A 27,243-nucleotide genomic window follows, 5' to 3' on the forward strand; every position below is an offset into this window, starting at 1 on the left:
GTGATTTTGCAGACTGGTCAGGCAGTAGGTGAGTGAGGCCAGCGGGTAGGCTGGGGTGAGCCTTCCACTCATCGTTCACACCTCCCCACAGGTGGTCTGGAGGAAACTGGGAGATGCTGCCAGCTCCAAGCCCTCCATCCGGCAGCACTTGTCTGGTAACCAGTTCAAGGGGCCTTTGTAGGGCCATTCTTCTGTGGATGTGACTGACCTCCCTGGGGCCCCAGGTCTAGCCTGTCCTTCTCTGTGGTGAATTGTACATAGGACATGGCCTGTCCTGGCTGCTGTGGTGTGACATTGATGGCCAGGCCACCATCTTCTGCCCCCCACACCAGCAAACCATGAAGACGAGAAGCTACTACCTGGTTCCTCTGGCAGAGTGGCCTGGGCAGCCTAGTTCCCTCTGGGCCCCGGGTTCCATTAGGAAGAGGCTGAAGGCTGCTTCTAGGACACACCCAGGGACTGTGTTCAGCCCTCAGTTGAGGGCACCCCCTCAAGCCTTCTACCCCTTCCTGCCCCCACTCTGGACAGAGGCCACTAGGACCCAAATTCTGACATGTGGGCACCCTTTATGTTCCTGTGCTGTGGCCAGGACTGTGACTCACTGAGTATTGGGTCCCCTGTGTCATGGACAAGGAAACTCACTGTGTCCATGGCTGGCTGGAGGCAGCTCTGGGTCCCCTGCTGTCTGGGGGCTTGGTGCCTAGCCACACTGTGCCAGCTATTGCTTGTCTTCAGTGCTCATCAACCTCGAGCCCCTAGACACATCCCTTCTGTAACGTCCCCTCCCTGTTCCAGGCTGAGGAACCTGTTCCAGGTCCCTCCTGCCAGACCCCCCATTTGTGCTTACAGTAACACAGGAAGGTCCTGGAGAATATCTGGATGGGCACAATAGGGCCATGGCTGGGTCTCTGGTCAGTTGTGGCCTCCCCCAGGCTTGCTGCACCCTGGGCCACTATAGACAGAGCTTCAGGGGCTGCCTGTGACGAGAGTCTTGTTCTCCTTGGGCAGGAAGGAGTCTGACCTAGTTCTGGTTTTAATTTGCTGTGTGACCTTCGGCAAGTCACCCAGCCTCTATGTGCCCGTTAGAAAAATGGGGTTTCCCGAGGCTTTTAGCCTTGCTCACCATTTGAGGCCACCCAACTTTAGATGGCCTCTGTCCTCATTCAGAGCTTGGGACCTAATGGGGTAGAACTGTTAAGAGTGGTGGTGTAGAGGTGGCTCGGTGGGTGGAGCTGTTTTGCTGCGTTGCTTGTCTCAACAAAGCTCATCTCTGAGCCTCAGTGTCCTCAGCTATAAAATGGATAGCATCAGGTGCTTCCTTACAGGGCCTGGGGATCAAATGAGACCTTCTGTGTAAATGGTCATCAAACTGTAAAGTATGATAGGGAAGTGAGGAAAATGAGGCCCAGGCCACTCACACTGTCACCAACCCATGCCACCATTCTCTTGCAGTCAGGTCCTCCCTCCATCGGCTTCCCGTGGTACTTAAGAGCTTCACACAGCAAGCACTTGAAGAGCTCAAAGGGGTCATTGTCTTTGTATCAGGCAGGTCTCGTTCAGGCCCATGTGAAGGGCAGGGGCAGGGAAGGGGAAGGGTATATGGCTACCCTGTTCCTCTCTCCAGCCAGGACCTCTGCCCCAAGCTCTAAGGGGAAAGGCCCAGGGAGGGCTGCAAGGGGCTGCAGGGGGCATGTGTTCTGCTCCTGCTGTGGGCGTTACCAGGTGTTGAGCTTCCTGTCTCCCCACCTGCTGGTCATGGCACTGGATCACTCCTGTGAGTGGACAGCTAGGTGGGCGAGGCATGGGCTCCTTCTGGGTTGGAGGCCTGGGAGCGGTGGCATTCCTGGGTGTGTGGGTTCACATGCGGTGGGAGGCAGGTTTGGGAGCCCTTGTTGGTCATGTTTGAATCAGGATGGCGTGGCCACCACTGAAATAAGCAATAAGTCAGGGCTCCTGGTACCTGCAGACCAGCCTAAGAAAGAACCTTCTTCTCTGAGGAGAGTTGCCCTGTCCCAGTGCTGCAGAAGGATCCAGAGATCTGACAGGCACTTCTTGGAGGGCTGTCCTGCCTGCCACATGGGTGGCATCAGCTGAGTCCCTGAGCCAGTAGTGCTGGAATGGCTCTCTAGGACAGGGCTGTGTCACAGACACCTCTCAAACACAACAGCTATAAGAATTAGCAGCATCCTGGAGCCCAGGTGCAGTTGGCAGTCGCAGAGCCATGGGCTCCCATAGCCAGGAGCCTGGAGGCCACAGCTCAGGGTGACACCCTCCCTCTGGAGTCTTAGCTCTAAAAGTCCCCAGAGGCCGTGGGAGTGGCCTTTCACAGAGGCCCCTTTCATTCCCAGGGCTGATTCTAGATCTTGAAGCCCAAGAGTCCTTTGCACTGGCTCCACTGCCACTGTGACAGAGGCCACCCTTCTAGCCCTAGCCCAGGGGGCCTCGCCTAGCCTAGCCTGGAGTCAGAATCTGCTGAGCACATTTTTTAGAGTGGCACATTTTTATCCAGAAGTTACTAGCTACACACCAGTGTTTAAAGAGAAAAAAGTGACCTTTCATTTTTTTTTCTTGAAACTTGAGAGGAAACAAAATACATACTACTGATTTTTTTTTTTTTTAAAAAGAAACAAACTAAGTGCAAGGCTGCAGAGCAGTAGAGGTGTATATTTTTCATACTCTGGGGGAAAAGTATTTGTGCTGCTCTGTGGGAAGGGACTGGAACGTCTGGTTCCTGTCCTGGGCTGGCAGCTATGCTATTTTCTGTAGGTGACTGTGGCAAGACCCGCAGTCATCTGCTCCGGCCCCAGCTGCTTGTAGAGCCGGAGCCTGTGGACTTCCAGCCTGTTTCTACCTTCTATTGAACCACTTTGATTTGTGGAGAGTCAAAAAAGAACTTTTTGATAGTGTGGTAAAAACATTGATTTGAACTATTTTAGTAAAAGGAGTAACAAATAAGATTGTGACAGTGTATACTTTGAACTAGATAAATAAAGGCCTCTTTGCAGCCTCCTGACTGGCTGATCCCTGCTTGTCTCTGTGGAGGGGAGGGCCAAGGGGCAGTGGGGCAGACGCGGCCAGGCATGCCATGGTCCCTGAAGTACCTAGATGGGAGTTCACTTGGCACTCAGTCCTTCCTCTAGACAGGTAGTCCCTCATGGTAGACAGTGGAGGCCATTGTCTACTTCCAGGCTAGAATGGGAACAATTTCCAATCCAAGCCTGGTCTGAGCTTAGGAGCCTGTGATGTATATTCAGTGCTGGAAAGCTTCAGACTGGAACTCAACGGGTTTCCCAAAGAAAACCAAAGCAGGCACAGGAAGAATCAGTCCACAAGGCCTTAGCCAGGTTCCCCAGAGATGCCTGCAAATGGGTGGGGTGAGATCTTGTGCACAAATTCCTCCATCCCCAAAGGAGCCCAGCGGGAAGAGGGCCCACTTCTGCAGCAGATGACTCCACAGCCCAGGCCCACCTGGGCTCAACCTCCCACCTCAAAGACTCAAAGGGTAGTTTCAGAACTGATTTTATTTGAATAACTGACTGAAGGAGTCTCATTTGTAACCAAGATGGGATTCACAGTATGTTGTTACATTCACACTTAAAAAATATATCTCTATGTACAGGAATTTGCAAATAGATGTAAACATACATTATTTTCCAATACATTTCTCCCCTTCTCCCTGGAGAAAAAAGAAAAAAGCCATCCAACAAGGCAACCCCTTCAAAGTCATTTTAGTACAAAGGATGCAAATACCTATAAATCAAAAAGTGGTTCATCTGACCTACTGGGTGTCATGGAAGAGAACATCACTGAATGAAAACAATGACAACAGCTTGACTTCAGATGGAATTGAACTACTGAAAATTGTGTTTCCAGGAAAAATAGGCACTGATTTCTAGAAGGAAAGTCTCTCCTTACTGAAGCTATTTATTGAGCCAATGTGGCTGGTTAACATTTTCACTAGTATAAAGTAGCCCAGTGCAGGACTCTCAGACATTAGCTGAAGCCATGTACATCAGGCCACACTGAAGCCGCTGCCCCATCTTCCTGGTGTGAGGACCACCCTAATTTTATCCCAGGGCCCCAGTCTCTTCTTTCTGCAACTGTCTAGCATTATACAAGGTACCCTGCTGCTTACCCACTTAAACTGCTCTTCAGGTTGATTAGAAAAACTCTTGTTAAGAAACAAGGGAACAAGGAAGGCGTGTTATCTCATCCAGGCTGCCCGCCCTAGCCCCCCAACGGGCGGCATGCCGGGTGGGGGGATTGGTGGGGGCACAGGTGGCTGCCCTCCAGGGGGGACAGCAGGAGGTGGGTAGCTAGCTGGTGGTAGACCCAAACCTGGAGGAGGGTGAGGTGGGACTGCGTGGGTGGGGGGCATGCGTGGGGGTGGGGGTGGGAAGTTGGGGTTGTAGGTGGGTGGGGGTGGGGGGTAGCCAGGAGTAGGGGGAGGAATGGCAGGTGGGGGGAAAGAGGCTGGGGGAGGGGGCACAGGTGGTGGAGGTGGGTTGGGGGGGTAGACATGGGGATGGTAGGGGAGGTGAGTGGGTGGGCCATACGCTGGGGGCAGGGCACCATACGAAGGGCCCTCAGTCTTCATCATGGACTGCAGGCTCTGGTAACCCTCACCAGACATGTACGAGCTGGTGGTGGACATGCCAGTCATGTAGCTGGAGGGGGGTGGTGGCGGGGGCCGGTGTGGCAGCGGTGGCGGCTGGTGCACAGGGGCTGGGTGGGCCGGAGGAGGAATCTGGACTTTGGGGAGGTCACTGGCATCCACTGGGCCAGGTGGCTCGGTCTCGCCTAAGGCAGCGGCAAGGGGAGGCTTCCGGTCTGCAGAAGAAAGATAAGCTGGTACCCAGCCTGAGGGGTCTGTACCACTCAGTGCAGAGTTGTGGACCTGACTCCTTCAGAATCGGGAAGCCCTGGGCCAGGAGCTCTGCAGCAGATCTCAGGGCCACCCCAATGGCACCCTGTGACAGGCTAAGTCAGGTGGCCGCTATTCCCCCAGGGCCATCTTTATAGAGTAATGGGGCAGCTGCCACCTTTGTGATCCAACATGCAGGCCAGTGTCCCAGTGTTGAGGCCATAAGGTCTGTCACACAGGCCCTCTATCCCATCTATAACAACTGGTGAGTCCCCTCATTTCTGGCACACCAGCCATGGGCAGGCTTGGTCCAGCTTTTTCCTCTTAGCACAGAGTAGTGGGAGCTCTTTTTGTCTGTCTCTGTCCCCAGAGCCTGAGTCTGGGAGCCAGGGGACATTGCAGTCCTGTCTGCAGCACTGGCATTTAGCAGAAATAAATTGGCCAAATGAATAAGATGGAAAAAAAAAAAAAAAAAAAAAACCCTTGGCTGGGGAGATGGCTCATACCTGTAATCCTAGCTACTCAGGAGGCTGAGATTGGGAGGTCCAAAGTTGGAGGACAGCCCAGGTAAAAAGTTCACAAGACCACATCTCAACCAATAAAAGCTTGGTATGGTGGTACGTGCCTGACACCCCAGCTACAAGGGAAGTACACTTCCTTGTGGGGCTGAGGCCCCCATAAATCTGCTGTCTGGGCCTTAGGCATGGGCAGCAGCACCTCCCGTGTGTGCCATATCACTCTCCAACTCCCAGCACAAAGCTGGGGACTATACTCGCTCAGAAGTTGCTGTGCCTTTTCAAGCAAGGTTTCCACTTAACTGGGGAGTGTGAGATTCTGTCCCACACAGAACATGATACCTCTGTCTGCTCAGTGCACACGTTACTGCAACTGCAGGTGGACAGAGAAGGCTAGTTGACAGCCCACCTGCTGTAGGCACTCAGCTGGCCAGGGCCTGCCATGAGCACTAACCACCACTCAGCACAGCAGACTGACAGAAGTTCAGAGAACTCTCTGGAATATCTACCAGTCTTCAGGAAGCACACATCCCTTCTGCTCTAGCTTACATGCTTCAGCCTGTGAAATGGTGCACAGGTAAAGAAAGCCGTCCGAGAAGCCTCTCAGTTCCCTGTGTACCTGCCGATAACTTTCTACCCCCTTATTCTTCACTGCCTGTGAACAACGGCTTATTCTTCAAAATGTACTAGGAAGACATCCAGCCAACAGGAAGCAAGCGTAAGAGACTGGAGTCTAATATTGACAGGAATCCTGTCTGGATCTAGATAAATGCTCAGTAACTGGTGGGGTTTTCCTTCTCTCTCTAAAACATGTTTATTCTGTGTAGTTCAGGGAATATTCAGATCCATTCAAGTTGAAACATCTACAACAGCTCTAGTTTGTGAGACCTGCAAGTTTGAAAAGCTCCTTGCTTGCTTCTGCAGGCTTCCTCAGGACCTCTCCCAGGCTGTCTCTCCCTCAGGTGGCCACAACAACACTGCCAGCGCACCAGCGGCACTTACCTGGAGGAGGGTGGGCTGGAGGCAATGGTGGGTGAGTGCTCTCAAGTTTGGGGATTTTAGGTGGTGGTGGTTCTAAAACGAAAAAACAGATTAAAAAGCCATTCACACCTCTTCATGTAAATAAACATGTCATAAAGAGAAGAAGAAAATGTGCTCTCAAAAATTTCTTTGGGAGAAAAAGAACAGATCTGACCAAGGCTTTAAGGGAGCTATAGGAAGGCTTCAGCTAAACCACTGAGCTCACCAATCCTGTCAAAATAACAGCACAACTCCTTCTCCAAAACACCTCCATCTTTCAAAGGGCAAAGCTTGCTAACCACTTCTAGCCAGCCCACAACCACGTGCTAGCCCACAACCATCTCAGAACACAAGACAGGCCCTGAGCAGCAATGTCATGTCACTGGGCCTGCTGTGTGCTTACAAGACAATTCTCTACCTTTTAATTCTTACTCAGATATATATGAAGTTTATTTCCTCTCTCAAATACTGATTTCCACTGGTGGCCTGTCAGAAGCGGCACAGTAAGTGGCAACAGTAGAGACCTAGACAAAGGTGCAGGGGCTGGAAGGACAGTGTGCCCACTTCAAAGCACTGGCAGCCAGTAACACCTGGGTGAAGGAAGCCCACCATCAGGTCAGGAACTGTGTGTCACCAGCTCCAACAATGACAATGCCAGGGAGCCAGAATAGTTTACAGAAAGACCAAATCCTCCTGCTTAAGAAGGCAGAGAGCATGCAACATAATTGACAAAGAACTCCATCTTTCTGTTTTTCTGTTGTGGCTTTCACCCTGAAACTTTACACCTGCTTCATTCTGGCTTAATCCACTACTCTTAACAGGAGTCTCTCCTGGTACTGCTGACTACTTTCTCTCAGTTACAGGCTAAATTCAAGGTTCAGGGACCTCTGTGCTCTTTACCCTCCTTCCTCAGAGAGCAAGTCTCCTCTATGATGTAACTCTTCTCCTCCTTCCTTCCTTTTTGGTTTTTGAGACGGTCTCTCTCTGGAGCTTGTTATCCTCGTGCCTCTGATCCTGAGTGCTGGAATTATAGGTATGCACTACTACACCTCGCTTATACAACTCTATTTTTAGTGTCTACCATTCCTCCAAAACCATAGCCCTCACTTCCACGCACCATTCCTGGACCCCCAGCCAGCACCTCATGTTTGAACTCTTCCCTCTGACTAGATAATTACTATCACTCTCCATCTTCCTCTTTTCACAAGCAGTGAAGTTACAGTAGTATGAGAGTCACTACATACAACTGTAACTTTCCAACAGCTGTGAGAAAATGTACAAAGTTGAAACTAACAATATCTTATTTAACCTGACATACAAAAATTATTTTAATGTGTAATTATATAAAACTTTATTCATGATTTTTTTTTGGGACTCAGTACTGGGAGTTGAACTCAGGTTCTTGTGCTTGCTAGGCAGGCACCATATTGCTGGAACTAGGTCTTGCTCTTTGCCCAGGGAGGCTTGGATCACAATCTTCCTATTTTAGGCTTCCCATAGGGATATGCCACCACTCCTAGCTATTGGTTGAGATGGGGTCTTGCAAACTTTTTGCCCAGGCTGACCTTGAAATGTCATCTTCCCAATCTCAGCCTCTCAAGTAGCCAGGATTACAGACTGCCATGCCAACTTCATGAGATTTTTATGTTCTCATTTCTTACAAATCCTTGGAAGTAATGTGTATATTTTGTGCTTCAGTGTGTGACAACCTGCTCTTAGAGGCTGGAGTGCAGTGAAGTGGAACTCTTACATTAATACTGTCACCTGGACCTCCCTTCCTGGCTGCATGGCCACCACGTCCCACTTAGGTGTCTGCAACTTTCTCTCCATTTCCAACCATTTGCCGTACTTACTACCATCAGGAATCTGATCTTGAATAAACTGAGTCTGCTATTCTCTTGCTCAAAATTCTCCAGTGGTTCCCAGTGCCGATGCAAAACCCAGATTTCTCCAGGTAGGCCTCTCATTGGGCCTGCGACCCAATGTAGGATTGAAAACCCATGAAAAGTGGTTCCTCTTGACTCTTTACATTTTGGTAAAACTCCTCTCTCCATCTGGCCCCAAACTTTCAATTCTGTTGCTCACTTGTATCCTCCCACATAGTGCTCTGGATGCTCAAAGGCAAGTCCTCTAAGGTCACCACAGAGCTGTTTCATGCCTCTCTCACTGAACCACATGTCAGCTCATCTTGACTGCATACTCCATGCCCACTATTGTATCTTATACTTAATGCCTGTCAATTTGGAGCTAAAACATTCACCTGTACTGAACTCACCATTCTCCCAAAGATGCTGAGAAAAATATAGCTTATAACTTGAAGATCTCATAACAGTTTTATGAATGATTCACTGGAACCAAGAACTAAGCAACAAAGAAATAGCAATGAGTAAATATAGTCTGTGCCTTTCAAGAGTTCAGTACAATGGGGCAGATTAACACAGAGACAAACACTGCTACTTTTCTGTTGTGGAATCCTATAGATTTTGCTTTCTCTTTCCCTTATTTCCATTAGAAGCAAACTGAGCAGCTTGGGGCTCTAAAAATGTGAAAAATAAAATAAAACAAACAAAAAAAACCATCAATGTTTGATAGAGGCCTGGCTTCCTAGCAGAGCTGGAAGCGTTGTGGCTCTTTGGGAACACAGACCCAGTACCTCCCCTGACCCTTCACTCTTGTCTACTGTAATGGGTTTAAAACTCACCTCTCAAAACAAACATCACTGCAATAGTTCTAAATTCAAATGATACTTTTATATATGTTAATAAACATTTTTACTGCCAATAAACATTGGCACCTGCATTGACACCTTTTGTCGAAGCATAAGCTATATAGGGACTGGTAAGAAGAAGAGACTTTCTAGCAAAGATTCTGATGGGCATTAACTTTAAAAGTCTATAAGGCTAATGTACATTTGAAAGGGAACAATGTTCACTAAGAACTTGAAATTGAAGTTTTGCACTGATATAAAACCAAAAACCAAAAGATTAGGACAGGAAATTACCTGCTGCTTTGTTCTCTTCTTTGGGAGAAACAACCTATTAAAAAAGAAAATATACAACAGTTAACCTAGATCCTAGTTTTGGTGAGGAAAAAAGAGTCATAGTAACCAACCCTGGTCTCAAATCAAAATTATTTATAATCTGAACTTGCAGGGTGTACTGTAGCACCTAACAGGTCATTTGTTCCCCCCTCCTCTTCCCTTTTTCAAATCAGGTAGAATAATGACCTCTTTCATAATACTGAGTTTCGGGCCCTTGATATATTTGATCTTGGGGTTTGATGATGTGCACTTATCACTCATGGCTTTCTTTGGAGGCGCTGTGAAAACAAACAGTTTCCTAAAGTGGTCAGGTTGCTACCGTGGGAAAAGACTTGTGCTCCACGACCAGAACCTCTTACAGATACCTTGTGTCATTTATAGAACTAACGCTAATGAACTATATCCCCGACAGGTTTCAGGGCCTATTGGGGATTATATAAGCTGGAGTAGGACAGGACCCTCATGGCTCTCAGAGGCTGTTAATTTCAGGTTCTCCCTGGATGTGTGGTTTGGGTGGGTCACCCCTGCTTCTAGTGTTCATGTGATCCCTTAGAAATGGGAATAGTGCTCACCACGGTGCGCTTAGCCTGTCGGGGAGGACTAGGCTGTGGAGAAGGTTTCTTAGGCTGCTGTGCTTGTTGCTGCTGCTGACTTGACTGCTGGGAGTCCTTCTGCTGGGGCTGGGCTGGTTCAGAGCCTTGAGACGGTTGTGACTGCTGTACTTGTGGCACTTGTGGTGTAGGCTGAAGAGATGGGGGCTGCTGCAGCTGATGGGGGGTGTGATGAGGCATCTGTTGTTTCCCTTGTGAGTAAAGATCCAGGATCTGGTGGCAGATGTCTAAATGACAGCAACAATTATATTCACCACAAACTGACATTTTAAATCAAACTTTACCTAGAAAAAAACCAGTTATTATTCCTTACAAGGACTAATAAGTAAGGATCACATTTGCAACTCACCCCATGTTTGTTGTGTACAATAGTGGGTTGCATTTTTAGTTCACTAAAACTATGTGCTCAGACAAAGTGATAATTATATTACAGAGTTAAAGATGCTTCTGAAAAACCACTTATAGATAGCTGTAAATGGTATCTTGCTTTTGACAAAGTCCATTCTTATGACTCGGGTCACAGGAGAGAATAATCTAAACATGGGATACTCTTGCAAAAACATTCAGCATGTCAGGTACCTTCCAAAACATCAACAGGAACATCCTGAACAAACTGCTCCCACCATCTCCTATACATGGGTTTGGAGGTCCATTCTTGTATTTCAAATTTGCACAAACGTCCTGCAAGGTACATCACTGCTACTGCTATGATCTCTGGTTCCCACTGCAGTGACAAGGTGGTGCAGAGACTAGTTCAACAAGGGAAAAAAAACAAACAACAACAACAAAAAAACAACTATTTTAATTGTGTGATCTAACATTAATGATTAAACCAACCCATAGATTAGATGTCATCTCTATCTACACGTCACTGTGCTTATTTAATCATCTAAGTGTGATGAAAGTATAAGAAAGCAAATTTTCTAGTACTAAATTAGGTTACTTTAACCATAGTTGCTAATTTGTCTATTCTTTAAAGAATAAGAATTTCTAGCACATTCGAAAGTTGCTACAGAATGAAATATAAGTGAAAATGCTTTGTGTTCTTTTGCTGTTGGAATCCAAGGCACTGTACTGTTCTTCAAATGAAATCTTTTGGTCAAACATTCTGTAAATCAAATGCAAGAGAAATTTCTTTGCTTGCAGTGGGGTGAAATGCCAGCATCTCTGGCATTCTGTATTCTGAGAAACTAACGCTCTAAAATTATTACAAGACACTAAACAGAATTCAATTTTCCAGATTCTTACAACTTATGCTTCAAACTGGTGATAGGATTTTAGCCTCTCATACCACCTTGACATGGCAGAGCAGACAGAAAGCCCTCTTCAGGAAAGTAGATGTCCTGGACTTTAGCCCTAGCTCTGCCATTAACTGGTAAAGTTAGTTTCTTCAAAATGAGGGGTTTGAATTAAATAACCCATAAAATCTGACTATTTAAAAATACTATAAGTCAACATTTGACCACATGTACCTGTCATTTACAAATGTCCATGCCATTTGAACCAACTTTTGAATTTTGTTTTTATCACCTACAAAAAGAGAAAAAAAAAGGAAAATTAATATGAATAGGGGGTATTTTAAACACTTATGTAAATGTCACAATGTATCCCCTGTTCAACTATAATATGCAAATAATAACTAAAAAATGGGGGAAAAAGTATTCACAATAAGTAGTATTTATTAAAGTCTGCCATGTGTCACACAGAGGTTCTGTGGTGGAGATGAAAATGAGTGACGTGGGCTCACGTCCTGCCTCTTGGTCTTTTCCACATGACTTACACTGAACTACCATTTATGGGAAACCTAGCTTCAGGACTAATTTTTTTAGTCTATTTAAAAAAATTCTGACTCATTTTCCTGCCTCCTATCACTTGGCAACTGAATGACAGTGTCTGTTTATGCATAAAAGGAAATAGCATTAACAGTTTTGTTACTGAATCCTCTGAGGGAGTTATGTCCTAGGTACTTTATACACAGAATTTCTGTTTTTCTCTTTTGAGTAGCATAATCTGAGTATCAACAAATTAAAAAGACTTGATTTTAGAATGAAAGAGTTCTTTTAAAAATGATCTTATTCTTGGGAGCTGGGGATGTAGCTTAGTGGTAGAGCGCTTGCCAAGTATGTGTGAAAGTTCTGGGTTCCATCCCTAGCACTGCAAAAACAAAGCAAAGTAAAACAAAACAAAACCAAATAAAACAACCTTATATATTCTTACCTTTGAGTTGTTTTGCATATTTGAGTAGGAACTGGTATGGATGTTCTACTTGTAAATCAAACTTTATGGTCTGTAGTAAGATTCTTTCTAGAACCATTACTTCTTCCTACAAATAACAAATATTGGGGTTGTAATTATAATCACAAGTCTCAAACAGGATTAAAAAATTGAGCTTTCCTGTCTGTTTCTCTTTTCAAGTTATATTTTAGTAACTGTTCTTTGTTCTTTTTATCCTTTCTCCACTCCAGTTTTTAGTATGGTCAGATAAGGCTAAATTCTGAAAAGAACTCAGGAACAGGAAGAAACACCAATCAGAGAGTTAATCTAAAAAACAAAAAACAAAAAAAGAAAAACTGGAGACAAAATAAAGATCCTTAGAAATGTTATTACTTTGATCACACAAGAGTCTCCCTTTACAAAACAGAACTCTACTTCTAAGATCATTTAACTGAATTGTGGTTTCAGGATTCCCATAAAAAGCTGGGTGCTGGTGGCTCATGTCTGTAATCCTAGCTACTCAGGAGGCAGAGATCAGGAAGACTGCGCTTTGAAATCAGCCTGGGCATGAGACCCTATCTTGAAAAAACCCTGGTGGAGTGGCTCAAGGTACAGGCCCTGAGTTCAAGCCCCTGTACCACCAAAAAAAAAAAAAAAAGAGAAAGATCCCCATAAAAAAATGAATTCCTCAGAAATTCTCATTAAAAACTTTAAGCAAGGAAGAACTATGACAGTCAACTTCACAACAAAGATAAAACAGTAAGTTGCACCAGTGAGTGTACGTGTACACATATGCACGTATAAACACAGGCACACAGTGTGTATGAATGAATGGAGGGATACCATTTTTGTGTTTAAATCCTTTTTGTGTGTGTGCATGTGTGTTTCTATGTTTAAATCTTTTATGTATCTGAAATAAGCTGTCCCAACATAATTTACCAAGTATGTTTTTTTTTTCTTTATTTAAAATGGCACCTAAATTATATTATGCATGCATGAATTTAGACACATGTAAAATCTTTTGTTTGGTGATTCATTTTTCTACTCCTGTATCATGATCAAAGGGATTTGAAAGGGAGAGTTCCAGTATTACTCCTGTTTTTAAAATGTTTTGTTTTACATGTACTTCATGAATCAAATTTTAGAATAATTTTACTTATCATTCCTAAACAAATAAATAATACTATTAATATTCTGAGTGGGAACTCACTGAATTTACAGAATGATTATGGAAAATGGAGATTATGAAAATTTATTGAAGTCTTTTCAGTCATTTAATAATTTTAAAGTCCTCTCTGCCCTCCACAAAGTTTCTACAAGGCTTATCTCCTTGGATATTTTATTTTACTGTTGCTATTATAAATGGATTTTCCTCTTTTCTCATAATATCTACCCAGTTAATGTTCCAAAACAGGTCCTTCCTAAAGCCACTGTACAACCTGACTATACCTAGCACTTAAAGACAGTGTAACACAGCCAAGACACTGCGCAGGAAGAATGACTAGAAAGAATTGCTTGACTGGCATCAGAAAAGAAAGGTTTTGTAGAGGGCTGAAAATATCATCGTTAACAACTGCACAAATACATTAACTCCCTGTAAACATCATTCTTTAGGGGAGCCTTCCCTCAGCCCTCTACTTATCTGGGTCTCTGGGTAGAATGCTCTCACAGCACCTTTAAATGAGCTTTTATATAATTTACTACAGCTCATGATCAGAGTTATATGATTTTTGATTAAGATCTATCCTGGCACTTAACTGTAAGATCCACAATAGCAAAGAACGTGCCTGTTTTGCCAAGTGTTTTACATCTAGTGCTTAACGTAGTAGCTGAAACAAGTTCTGCTGAATAAATGAGAAATTAGTATCACTGGGGAAACTACTCAGCTAAAACAAAGCTAATTAACACAAAAAATGTTCCATGCAAGTCACAATTTTATTTTTCCTAAATACTTATTCTGCTTTCCCCCAAACAATTGCTTTCTTCTCTGTGAAGGACAAACATGCAACCTTCTTCCTACTTCCCTTCTTCCTACTTCCCAGGGTGCTTTCCTTCACCCCTACTCCCCAGATGTCTGAGAGACTGCGCACAGAAGAGACAGGGAGCAGCATTCCCTTGCTCACTGAGGTTGTATTAGAGGACCACTCCGTGCTTCCTATTTTCTATAAAAAGTAAACACCAGTGGGCGTGGAAAAGATTATGAAACATCATTTCTGATTATTGTCAATGAGTTTCTAATAAGTTTGAATTTTCATAAACAGGGCAATGGCTTTATAATTACGTTCAGAGGCAGAATTACCCAGACAATACTTACGAAGCATTAGTGTTAATCGTAACCACAACATAAAAAGTATTCTGGGTCCCTGTTAACTCTGGAAAGCAATGAGGAAAATGACTACACATTTTATACACACACACATAACACTGTTTGGCAGAGAGAAGGAAAACTGTTGTGAGATAATATGAGCTAGTTAGGAAACACAAGACATGAATAGTGCTGAGCCTCATCACCTTAGCTTTGGTTTACCTGGGATTTTGAGTTTCCCGCATAACATTAGCTTGTCATTTATTCACAATGTATTTTGAATGCACTTGTCTAGCCACAGAGCTAGGCACCCAGTCTTTGCTCTCTTGAATCTTACAGCTGAGAAGAGGAAAGAGTTATATCTATATGATTATTTGATGAAAAAAACCTATGTAACAGAAACTTAAATGCAAGACTATATACTGTGTGATTCCAACTGTGTAGCTGTTAAGCAGGAGAAAAAGATGAGGAGGCAGAGACCACAGAGGGTTTTTAGGGCCTTGAAAATACACTATACTACACTGTGCTGTACTATACTGTATTATGCTGTTCTATACTGTAATAGACAGTGGATAAATATCATACATTTATTCAAACCCATACAAATGTTTAAAAGAATGTAAACTTAATGTAACTAATGTAAACTAAGGAAATAGCGTGATAATGCATCAAGACAGGTTCATCAATTGTAACAAATATACCACTCTAGTGGTGAATGCTGATAATCAGATAGACAGTGTATTATGGGGCAAGGGGTACAAAAGAACTCTTGTACCTTCCTTTTGATTTTGTTGTGCACCTAAAATGTTATGAAGGGTAATTAACAAGTGCTGTAAGGGTTACAGTAGGGGGAGTTTAACAAAATGGGGATGGAGGAACACTGTTATTGGTCCCTGAAAATGGTATTTTTAGAACACACAAAAAAATGTGCAATTATTTCAATACCACTTGCTGATATTGGCAGGGGTTGTGGAACGAGATAAGATGGACAGCACTGGGCTTGAGGCATGGCTTAAGTGGTACAGTGTCCGCTTAGCAAGCACAAAGACAAGATCAAAAAGTTCAAACTCCAGTACCACCAAAAAAAAAAAAAGATGAAACGATGGATAGCATTGGTAAGTATCAATCTCTGGGTATCTGAAATTGTTGCAAATGTTGGCACCTTTTCACCTTCTTGAAAAGCAAAACACACAAAAAAGCTCTTGTACTTGTGTCTGATCTAGAAGCTGGCTGGAGTTGTGATGCTGCCCTCACCTCTGTACCGTACCTAAGTGGAGTGCTGGCAACAAGATGAGTTTTGCTCATACCCATTACATGTGCTGTCATCCTTAAAGTGCTCAGGACACTGCTAGGCACATTATGAAGAAGTGTATTAGTGTAGGCTACATACTATTTCTTCCTCTCTTACAAGGTGAGGAGCACCTGCTACATAAAGCCTTCTAAGGAACTCAAGGACTGGCAGATACAGGGGCACAGCCACTGTCAATGTAAAGACCTGTATATCATAATGCCATCACCAAAAAATACGATTTGAAGGCAAGAAGTTACAGTTCTTACCTTTGGGTCATCTCCAAACTGGCCGAATTGTACATCATTTAATAAACTACGAGCTGTTTTGATGATATCTTTACATTTTTTTGGTGTTTCTTCTACTTTCCCAGCCAGAAAGAGACAACAAGCGCCTGTCACCTAAAAGGGAGACAAAAGCTCTTAACTTCTGTTGACAAAGATCATATAGGAACAAACACAGGATTTTTGACCTTTACAACACACCAGTCCCTCTCATTCTCCTATTTTCTTCTTTCTCATTCACAGATATTTGAAATTATAAAAAGATAAAGTTAGTTTTCTTAAAGAAATGTCAAAAATAAAAAAGCCACAGAAACGAATTTCCTTTTCATATTCCAATCTGTAAGATAACAACTCCGTGTACAGTAAGCTTTGCTTTGCTCTGGAGAAAGAACAAGCACAACTCCATGTATATCCTGTGGAACCCTTCTCTGAACCACACAGCCCACACTTATTCTCCCCCCCAGCTACGGTCTCAATGTGCTCCCCATCCCAATTTACACATTGAAATTCAGCGTGGAGGAACCTATGCTTTTTTGGGAGGTGATCCCCTCCTGCATGGGCTGTCTTTATAAGAGGCCTGAGGGAGCCTATTCCTTCCTTCCACTCTGTGAGGGCCCAATAAAAAAAAAAGGTGCCCTCAGTGAGGAACGAGCTTTCACCAGACATTGACTCTGCTAGCACTTTGATCTTGGATTTCTTAGCCTCCAGAACTGAGAGGAGTAAGATTGTTATTTATAACAGTCTAAGGTATTTCAATTAGCTCAAATGGACTAAGATACTGCCCCTCTCTTCTAGTTGCCTTAATCCTGCATCACTGAGGTCTGAACTGCTCCCTTCAACTTCTCCTCTCCTCCACCCCCAACTCCTGTACACGCCACACTTGTCACACAATTCTGATTGTAGTGGATGTGAGACACTCTGCCAGGGGACAAAGCTGATTCTGACACTGTCTCCTTCTTCAAGAACTTCACAAACCTGTGAGGAAGATGAGTATGCAAATCTAGGTAAAATTCTAGCAAAAAGAAAAAACCCCAACAAAATGACCTTCCTGTTAAGTCTAACTCTGTCATCTTCATTTTAATCACTTCACTGCTTACCTACTGAAGTCAAACGTCCCTAGTTTGGAATTCAAGGTGTACCATGGTCTGACTCAGTTTGCCTTCCCACCGTGGGCCTTATCATTCTTTTCCTGCCAAACAAGCTCCTGTCTAGGCTGTCAACATGCTGCAGCTTCCCCCTGCATCTGCTTAAGCTAGTATCCCTAAGATTGCTGCCCTACCCCACCTCAGCCCTCTGTGTGTCCAAGGGAGGGAGTGCTGCTGCCACTCCCTCCCTTTCATGTTCCCTCATCCCTCAAAGACACAGTTAACGCCACCACTGAATGCCACGGCCCTATCTATAGCTCTTCTACGGCCTCACTTAAGGCTAAATTTACCTTGGGAAAAGTAACAGGGAAGTGGACTTCCATACAAAGTGTAATATAACTATGGTCCATACTGACCCAAATAAAAAAAGATTTTAACATGGTTAACTGGAAAAAACAAAGTTTGAACAAGAATAAACACTGCTGGAAAATATGATAAAAAACAGACAATACAACCAGCCCACCAAACTGTGTGGAAATAATAGCATATGGCAGAGAGTTATAAAATTCACCACTTACATATCTTGGGAATTGCTTGAAGGAATGAAACATATAGAAGCGATGAAAATAAATTATTCCAGTTGCCAGGGTATCATAGTGTCTGTTGTTCTGGTTAAGGAATTCAGCCAATAAAGTTTATAGTTTATGTTCTTAGTTAAATGCAGAAAAATAATAAAGACAACAACAACAAAGTCAGTGGCCAAGTAAAAAATATCTGTGGAAAAGCAGGCAGATGATAATTTCAGGGTGTCAGAATTCTGGTATAAGAATTAGCACTTTGAAGATTTATGTACCTAGCAGGCCTAAGAAAACACTTTAGCTGTGATCTTAATGGATGCTGGTTTTCCTCCTGTGTGGTCACTTGCTCAGTGGCTGAGTCAACACATTTAAATGATAAACCAGAAACAAAAATATCCCTGGATATGGCACTTGGGGGAGAAGGAAGAGGAAAAGAGAATGATAAGGAGTCAACAATATCTAAATTTACATTGCATCTGTGCAGGTAGATGACCTAATGACACGTACTGAAAGCTGTTGAATAATAGGGATAGGAAGGAAAGGGTAAGGAAGAGTAACAGAGAGGGTTGAACTGACCAAAGTACAGTATATTCACAGCTGAGCTGAGATACATGGAGAAACTTCTGTGAACACTGACTTTGGAATTAAAAATGGTCAGGACTATAAAATAGGTGGGTACTTATAGAATGAGGGAGGATGAATGGAAGGGATGGAGGAGAGTGAATATAGTGATGTGCTTTGTATACATATATGAAACAGAACAATGAAACCTTCTGCAATTGTTTTAGGTGGGGGGAGGTGAGGGGAAGAGACAGAAGAGGAGAACCTAACCAATGTATAATGTAAGCATTTTCAGAAATGTCACAATGAATCTCCCCTGTACAACTAATGTATGCTAATAAAAATGCTTCGGGGAAAAAAAAACAACAACCCTGAAGAGCCAGATAAACAGAACATTTGAACACCAAAAACATGTAAGAACTGTCCTAGTACAGATGACTATGTATTTGTGTATAATTCTGCCCCTCCCCCCACCCCACTTCTGGTGGTACTGTGGTTTGAATTCAGGGCTTCTTGCTTGCTAGGCAGGTGTTCTACTGCTTAAGTCATGCTTCCAGCCCTTTCTGCTCTGGTCATTTTGGAGATAGAGTCTTGCTTTTTGCCTAGGCTGGCCTGGACTGCAATCCCCCTATTTTATATTTCCTGCTGTTGATGGGATGACAAGTGTACAGCAAGATGCCTATCTTTTTTCCAATGAGATAAGGTCTCACTAACTCCACCCTCCTCCCGGTCTGGCCTGGAACCATGATTCTCCCAATCTCACCCTCCCAAGAACTTAGGTTTATAGACATGAGCCACTAGCACCTGGCTTTTAATTCTTGGTGGTGGGGTGTGTGTGTGTGCTTATCTGTAACAGATCCCACAGAGAATGAGGATACAGCCCCAAACGTGTGCCCACATCAAAGATAAACCGAGCCCCCTCTCGGCGGTACCGGGCCTCAGTGGCTGGATCAAGTCCTTCAAGTTGTGAGGGTGTGTGAGCCAAGTCTTTCTTATCCCAGTACCAACATGGTTTTGTGTGGTCCAGGTTTGCTGACGTTATAGAAGGGCTTGAATTTTCTTTATTCTCCTTCATTTATTGAAGTAGACTTGTTCTTTCCAAAAGGTTCTCTGAAAATGTTATAATCCTAAGAGAAAGAGAAAAAGACATAAAGTTGGAAAGGGTTGCCACACACTATAAGTAATTGTAATTATTATAAGCAATGTACTACCACAGAATATACCTGACAGATTTCCCCCAAAAATAAATAAAACTGACAAATTTGACAGTTAGAAGCTCAGTCTATGCTGGATGTGATGGCACATACCTGTAGCATCAGCACTTGGAAATCTGAGGCAGGAGGTTCATGAATTCAAGGCTGGCCTGGGCTATATAGTGAGACCTTGTCTCAGAAAAACAGAAGCCCCAGCTAACCTCCAAAGCCAATACCCTAAGTGACTCTAGCACTAATAAACTCCACATTTTATGGTAGTTTAGAAGCAGAGCATTTCTTCCTCCTCTTCAGTCTAAAGGCTTAAGCCCTAACAAAACTGTAGAAGAAACTAAGTTTGTATTACTTCTTTTCTGCCTTTATTCACTGGAGATAGGTTTTTCTCATGCTGGTCTAGACTCCACTCTGCATAAAACCTGTGAATTCTTAATCCCCTACAAAGATTTATGCTCCCAAATTATCCATTCCTTTATCTAGCATCTAAATCCCCTCCCCTTTCAGTTTAATTGATTACACTTATAAAAGCCACAGGAGAGCTGGGAACGTGGCTCAAGTGGCAGAGGATTTGCCTAGCATTTGCGAGACCCTTTGTGGGGGGAGGAGCAGGGGAGCCATAGGATTGGGTTAACATATACCTGCACAAACCACTGAACACAATATAAACTGGGTGTGTACTTGTAGTAATTTGGGGGAGAGAGTGGAAGGAGGTGGTCCATGGGAAGGAGATCCTTTAAATTTATCTTGTTTTTCTCAGTCTCTTCCCTTTCATTCATTCAGAATACACAGATCTTCTAAAAGTTCCAAGTGGAAAAAAGAGAAAACAAAAACAAGGAGTTCACCTTCAGACCACTGTAGCATATAAGTCCTTTGTAAAGTGACTACTCAGGGACAATGGACAATTTCAAAGAGGGAAGCAGCAGGGCTCCAAAAGAAAAGGTTAGCTTAGCGAGAGAGAAAATGGCAGTTCTATGGCCAGGTTCTAGCCAGAGCCCCACCAGTTCATCTGAAAGCCTAATTTTTTTCTATGTACTTGCCTCGTGTCTGGTGGGAAAGGTGACATGGCAGGGCTGAGTGTTCTGAACCTCCTTGCACCTGGTACCTCTAAAAGGGAATCTGATCTTTCCTCCAAGAGAAGAATTAAGTATCTAGAGAAAAGCAATCTGTTTGCGCTAACAATTTACACTTCTGTATGTGACTGATTATATTGGGCAATGCTATGTGGGATCAATTAACCAAAGCCTCAGATACTATCATAGTGAGATACCATTTCTTACCTATTGAACCACAAAAACTTGACCATTTACTGTAGGCAAGGCTAGGTAGAAGCAGGTGGTCTCAGATGTTGCAGGTGGGAGCACAAAATGGCATAACTGTCACAGAGGGAAGTTGGCAATATCCAACGAAATGACACATGCATTTGTTTGATCCAGCAATCCCATTGCTAGGAATCTTCTCTGAAAACACCAAAACAGTTATGCAACAAATGCACAAGAATATTCACTATCATGTTATCTGTAATGGGAAATCTACCAACGACCAATTCTCCGGCAATGGGAAGCTAGAGGAATGAAATATGGTACATGAATACAACAGCATACCAAGTAGCCACTAAAAAGAACAAGAAAAGATATCTTAATGACTGCATGGAGAAATTTCTACGATCACAAAGGCTAGGATAGTATGCTAGCACCTAGGTAAGAAAGGAGAGGAAAGAACTGCTATTTTCTTGCCCCCTAGTTTTTAAAAACTAGTAATAGAAAAATGGATACCAACAAGGAACAGGGAAGACAGAAAGTACGGGCATGGGAAGAGGATTTCACTTTATCTAACTTTTTATGTAGTTTTAACCTTTCAGGAAATGTTTTAAATGGTTGTAGATTTACAAAAGAGTTATAAAGACAATACTGAGAGTTTTTGTTGTTGCCCTTTACCTCAATGCCCCCTTCCCCCCAGTTAACATGTTACATATACATGGTACTAACAAATTAACTTTGTTATAACATTAACTAAATAAACCACAACCTTTACTTGGATTTTGATTTTTTCCAAAATCCCCTTTTCTGTTCCAGGATTTAATCCAGGATACTAACTGCATGTACGTGTCATTTTTTCTTAGTACTGCCTCTTCTAATAAGCAGCAGTTTTTCAGTCTTTCATAAACTTTCTTCTGTTTTGGGTTTATGTGATGCTTTCCCATAAATGGAGTTGTAGGGAAAAATGCCACAGAGGTTAAATGTCCCTCTCATTATATCATAGGCAGGGCATAGGATGTAATGACTTTTTATGGCTGATGTAAATCATGACCTCTTGATTAAGATGAAGTCTGCAGGGTTTCTCACTGCAGGTTACCATTTTCCCTTTCACCTTCTTTTTTTCCTGCACTACTGTGGATTGAACTCAGGGCCTTGTACTTGTTAGGCAGGCACTCCAGCACTTGAGCCATGCCACAAGCTCCTTTTGGCTTTATTTATCTTTCAGGTAGGGTTTTGAGTTTTTGTCTGTGCCAGCCGGGACTGCAATCTTCCTATTTGTACTTCTCTGTGTAGCTGGGATGACAGGCAAATGTCAATGTGTCCAGTCACTGGCTGAGACAGGGTCTCGAAAAACTTTTCCCTGAGCTGGCCCTGATCTCCGCTAGGATTACAGGTGTGATTTACTGCACCTGGCTCCCCTTTCCATTTTCTATTTCTCAGATACCAGTTACTAGGTTCAGCCTGAGGTCCTTACTGGAGGATAAAGGATTTAAGCTCCACCTTCTAGAGGGAGCAGAAAGAATTTGTGGAGGTATGTTAAGTTAGTAAATATTTTTGGGAAATATTTTGTAATGCAAAATATTATGCAAATACCAGCTTGTTATTAAAGTTTCACTTACTGACTTGAACATTCATCTGAGCATCTTGTCTGCAACAATTATTATTGTGGTGGTAGGTTTTTTGAGGCATAGTCTATGTTATCTAGGTTGGCCTCAGCAGCCCATGCAGCTGGGATTACACCTTCCCAGTTGTTCTAATGGTGATTTCCATTTCCTTCACTCCTTCAACACTTATTATTTACATTTCTTTTATAAAAGAAAGGCTTTTTTCTTATCTTTTTGCATTAGTAATAGACTCATGGGTATTTAGTTTATTCTTTGGATTATAATGAAATACTATTATTATTTGTTTTGTTGCTCAAATTGCTTCCCCATGGCCATTGGGAGATCTTTGAGGTTGACTTTGGAGTTCTTTTGATTGACTTTTGATTCATGTCAATATTTAACAAATTGATAAATAAAACTAAAACTATAAAAAGCAAATTTTACTGCAAAATAAATCCACTGTATGCCAAATGGACAACATAACCACAGAGAAAATTATTTCAAATAATTCTGATCTTGTTTCATCCTTAATGAGATGTACTCTAAGGACAGAAAAAGCTGCAAAGAAATCTTAAACTTCATTTTTAGTAGTAGTATTACTATTATAATTTTGTACGGTAGAGCAAATATGTAAATACTAACATTAGTAACCAAGATTTTCAGTGCAATACACACACACAAAGTTAAAAAAGACTAATGTTAAATTTTAGTTGAAAATATCAAAATAAATCATGCTAAAAATATATACAAGTCCCAGCTCTGTCATTTCTTTTACCTAGAAGCAGGGACACTTCCATAATGAAGAACAGTTTTGGACCCCAATTTTAGTTTTCCAACACCACTACCCTCTAAAAGGAAGCATTCTTTCCAGTATGGGGTAGTGGCCTGCCTCACATATATTCAGTTTAATGGAAGCTTATCACAAGTCATAGGAGTTAGAATGATGGCACCCACTGGACACAACATAATTTGAACATTAAAAAGAAAAATGGCTGTGGTTGATTGTAAAAAAATGAACAACCCATGAGCCCACAGTTGTATACAGAAAATAAGCCTACTTTGCTAGCGCTGGTAAAAATTACTATTTAAAAAAAAAAAAAAGGTAACTACCTTAAAATGCCCAAACGTAGTATCAGGGATAGGGCAAGAACTTGCCATTATGTGCCTGCTGATGTGATGCAGCATGAAATAAACATCACCTGTCTATCTAGACAGTACTCTTGCCCTTCTAAGGCTTGCCATCTATCTCACCAAGCCCTTAGACCAAACTTCCAGTTCACAGTAAATACTCTGGAGACAGAACAAGGAACTATTAATCACCCCAAGAAGGTTGGACACTTTATAAGAAAACTGACTTGGTCTCTTCAAAAAAGTCACTGTCATGAAAAAGCAAAAGACAGGAGGGAGGAATTGCCCTAGAAGTAGAGTGCAGGATATCTGCTGAAATGAAGAGTGGGGAAAACGGCTAGGAATAACCCATTAGGGATGAAAAGAATTGCAGTGTGCAAGTGGATAAATCATACATATATTTGTGTCTGTCTTAACTTGCTGTCATTGGCCACACTCCTGCTAATAATTCAGTGTAGGTCCCTTTAAATTCTGGAATGAGCAGTACAAAATGAAAGGAAGTGCACACAAAATCTAAATCAGTCTTCGAAAAAGTGCTCGCCTCAGTTCTATAACCCTGTTCCTTAAATTAATACTCTTCAATTAATTTTTCACAAGAGCCTGAAGTTCTCAATGTCATTAGCAGCTTTCGATCACTGTGAAATGGAGAGATTTGAGCTTCACAATGAAAATCTCTTCTTAAACAAGAGGCACATAAAGGCACTGTAGTGACATCTTTCAGTAATGTGCTTTAGGCATATTTTACACAATGAAAGATGAAATGCACACCTAGAATCATACAACAGTATAATCAAGCAATACTAAAGGCCACTACATAATTCTCTTACCCAGTATAGAAATCCACCCCCCACCCTTTTTTTGTGTTACGGGGCTTGAACTCAGGGCCTACACCTTGAGCCACTCCACCAACTCTTTTTTGTGAAGGGTCTTGTGGAACCATTTGCCTGGGCTGGCTTCAAACCTTGATCCTCTTGATCTCTGTCTCCTGAGTAGCTAGGCGGGAACCACCAGTGCCTGGCCAGAAATTCCCTCTTAATTACAGTATTAATTGTTACTAACCGTCATTCAGCAACTTTCATTCATGGGACCTTAGTTTATTGTATTTCACATTTCAAAAACCGTCTGGGGCTGGGGGGAAAAAAAAAACCTCTCTGGGGCTGTGGATGCGGTTCAGTGCAGGGACCTGGGTTCACGTACACACATACACACTTTCCTGAGTGTCATCTAACATGCTGCCTAATTATTACTACATGATTTGATTGAGTTTATTAACTTGAGAAGATAGTTTTTATGTTTATGTAGTGATTTTTTAAAAAAAGTGTTAACCAGAGTAGGGGCAAGACAAGATCCCTGCGGTGTATCTCTAAAGACTAGGCTAACATCAACCCATTAGTCAAAAGTTCAGTTTAGTAATTTGAACGGATACAAATCCACCTAGCTACATCTTATCCAATGTATATTTACTTCTTGTGTCTACTAGGTAAGAGATTATGTTTACCATTTCCTGAAGAAACCTGAATGGACTTATGTCCTGCACGCTCCCATTCACCACCAGTGGAATAAACTTGTAACAAAAGGAAGTATCTGTGTAATTTAGCTTTTTCTTCTTGAAGTTCTGCTGGCTTAAGGGCTCTTCCTTCTTAAGTACTTACAAACACTTGTTTTTTGCCCTCCCCAAAATATTCTAAGAGAAATCATTAATAAGTCTTTATACCCAAGAGTCATCTAATTGCTGTCTGTGAAAACAAGAGACATTTACCATAGCCTACTTCAGTCTTCTATTATTAACTGCACTTTTCGAATTCTTCACAAGTCATAAACAAGGAACCAACAATTCTACATCCAATTACTCTGGTATTTATCTAATCTTAAGAATATGAATTAGTTTTAACCCAATTAGATATTCTTTTTAATTTCCTCAATTATCTTGAATTTAATTCCTTTTGATTTTGTTTGTTCTTACCCAATTTTAGAGAAGACAAGCAGAAAACCATTTCCTTCTTTTCATACACTCAATGAACTCACTGCTTTCAGATATCATTTCCTGAAATGAACTTGCTCACTTTACGGGTCAAACTATGACCCATTTTTTTTCTTCATGACATTCAATTTAGAAATGACATTTAAAATTTAAGAACCTCACCAATAATCAGAATGTGTCTTTATTTCTTTCTGGTGGGCGCACATACACCACACTTTCCAAAATGGAACAAATGTTAAGTGGGATTTGTGCAACAATCAACTGACATGCTTGAATAATATATCATAATATAATAAACATGAGACAAACGGGGGAAAACCTTAAAATTAGACATCATTGGTACTCACTCTGGAAAATATAAGTCTTTGATAATTATCACATTTATAGTGCAGAAAATTTAGCAAATAAGCAACTTAGTAACACTAACAATTTTAACCAAAATGCCTATCAATACTACTAATACCATCACCCACCCATCCATTCTTCATTAAGCAATTCAGTTTCCCAAACCACAGTGTTCTAGGTGCTGGAGATTGAAAGCTTGGTGCTTTCATTCTAGCAACATCATTTCTAAAACCTATGTCTGCCCGCACTTGCAAGGTCCTAGTTATTTGTAAAAAATAACACATAGAAAAACACATAAACATCAAGTTTTCCTTAAAAACATGAAAGGCCAGCCTCAAGTAACTGTTCTTAGAAGCCATTCCTTGTCTCAGAAGACTTAGGTAAAGTTTCATTTAACTGGCAGTTCAAGTTTAGGGAATGTTTCCGAGCACACATCGTGCAGCTAGTTTACGAGGTTTTAGATAACCTCTAGACGCATGCTTTAACTTTCTAAAGACAATTTCTCTAATAGCAAGCCAAAGCAACCACCCAGGAGGAGGGTAAGGATAACGTCTGGGCAAGTGGAAGTCTAATCGCTTTAAGTCTTTTCCTCATTCCTAGTCCCGCCGTTGTTACGTGGTCCTTGGAATTCCAAAATACCCCATACATGAAACAATCTCCACAGTCTCAGCCCTATCTAACACTGGGATTGAGCTCCATGCTCTTTTCTTCCACCTGCTTGAAACCCCAAGCCCAAACCCCACCTTCTTGCGAGTGCTGCTACCAGTCCTAGGGTTCCCCGAGCCTCCAGAACGTATCCCTGCGCCTCAGACCTTCTTCTGAAAACCCCCCAGCAGCCTCGCGTCGCTTGCTAACTTCAACGTGCATCGGAAGCTAGAGGAGGGAGGCGGATTCCGGGAAGCAAGACTCCGCTGGAGAAGGGCGGCACTTGGCCATTCCCTATTCCGACCTCCAGGCACGCGGGAGGTGGGCGACGCTACCGGCAGTCGGTGGGTCACTTACCCTCGCCCCTCAGACAAGCCCCTTAGCGACGTCTCTCCTTGCTGACGGCGGCCATCTTGGATGTGGAATGTCGGAGAACTACGTCATAGCGCTGCGTCTCATGGTGAAAAACAAGCGACCAGAGGAGCGGCTAGCGTCAGGTGCCTGTTAGCCAATCAGAAGAAAGTCGAGCTCTCAAAAAAAGGAACTAGTCGGCTGTCTCCTCCCTGTCCGTCTCGCTGGTCAGTGGCTGCTTCGTAAAGGGGGTGGAGCAAGCCAATGTGCCCCTCCCATCTGCCCCGCCCCCAGCGACGAAAAGGAGTTCGGGAACAACCGAACCTGTTAACGGAACTTGGGTGCGGGGGCGGGGCCGGA

At 42.8% G+C, this 27,243-nt stretch overlaps 2 protein-coding genes across 4 annotated transcripts in view; one reads left to right on the forward strand and one right to left on the reverse strand.

Annotated features, from left to right (window-relative positions):
• Ccdc85c (coiled-coil domain containing 85C) overlaps positions 1 to 3,013 on the forward strand; it is a 76,186-nt gene extending 73,173 nt beyond the window's left edge. For both annotated transcript variants that reach the window (XM_074067182.1, XM_020176207.2), the window contains one exon: positions 92 to 3,013. In XM_074067182.1, the coding sequence (XP_073923283.1) occupies positions 92 to 181 (90 nt within the window). In that variant the 3' untranslated portion in view covers positions 182 to 3,013. The remainder of the gene's footprint in view (positions 1 to 91) is intronic.
• A 490-nt stretch (positions 3,014 to 3,503) lies between these two features.
• Ccnk (cyclin K) lies at positions 3,504 to 27,104 on the reverse strand. Of its 2 annotated transcripts, XM_074067181.1 has the most exons (12): positions 26,890 to 27,104; positions 20,851 to 21,030; positions 19,244 to 19,492; positions 17,805 to 17,886; positions 16,127 to 16,258; positions 12,268 to 12,373; positions 11,523 to 11,580; positions 10,630 to 10,799; positions 10,012 to 10,277; positions 9,401 to 9,434; positions 6,382 to 6,453; positions 3,504 to 4,830 (listed from the first exon to the last, which is right to left on the reverse strand). In XM_074067181.1, the coding sequence occupies exons 3-12, from the start codon at positions 19,438 to 19,440 to the stop codon at positions 4,205 to 4,207; spliced, it is 1,743 nt and encodes a 580-aa protein (XP_073923282.1). In that variant the 5' UTR covers positions 19,441 to 19,492; positions 20,851 to 21,030; positions 26,890 to 27,104; the 3' UTR covers positions 3,504 to 4,204. The 2 variants fall into 2 exon arrangements, with proteins under 2 accessions (XP_073923282.1, XP_020031798.1); XM_020176209.2 differs by lacking the exon at positions 20,851 to 21,030 and having other exon boundaries at positions 26,890 to 27,103.
• Between the last annotated feature and the right edge of the window lie 139 nt (positions 27,105 to 27,243).

The sequence above is a fragment of the Castor canadensis genome, chromosome 3, assembly GCF_047511655.1.
Source record: "Castor canadensis chromosome 3, mCasCan1.hap1v2, whole genome shotgun sequence".
Taxonomy (NCBI): Eukaryota; Metazoa; Chordata; class Mammalia; order Rodentia; family Castoridae; genus Castor; species Castor canadensis.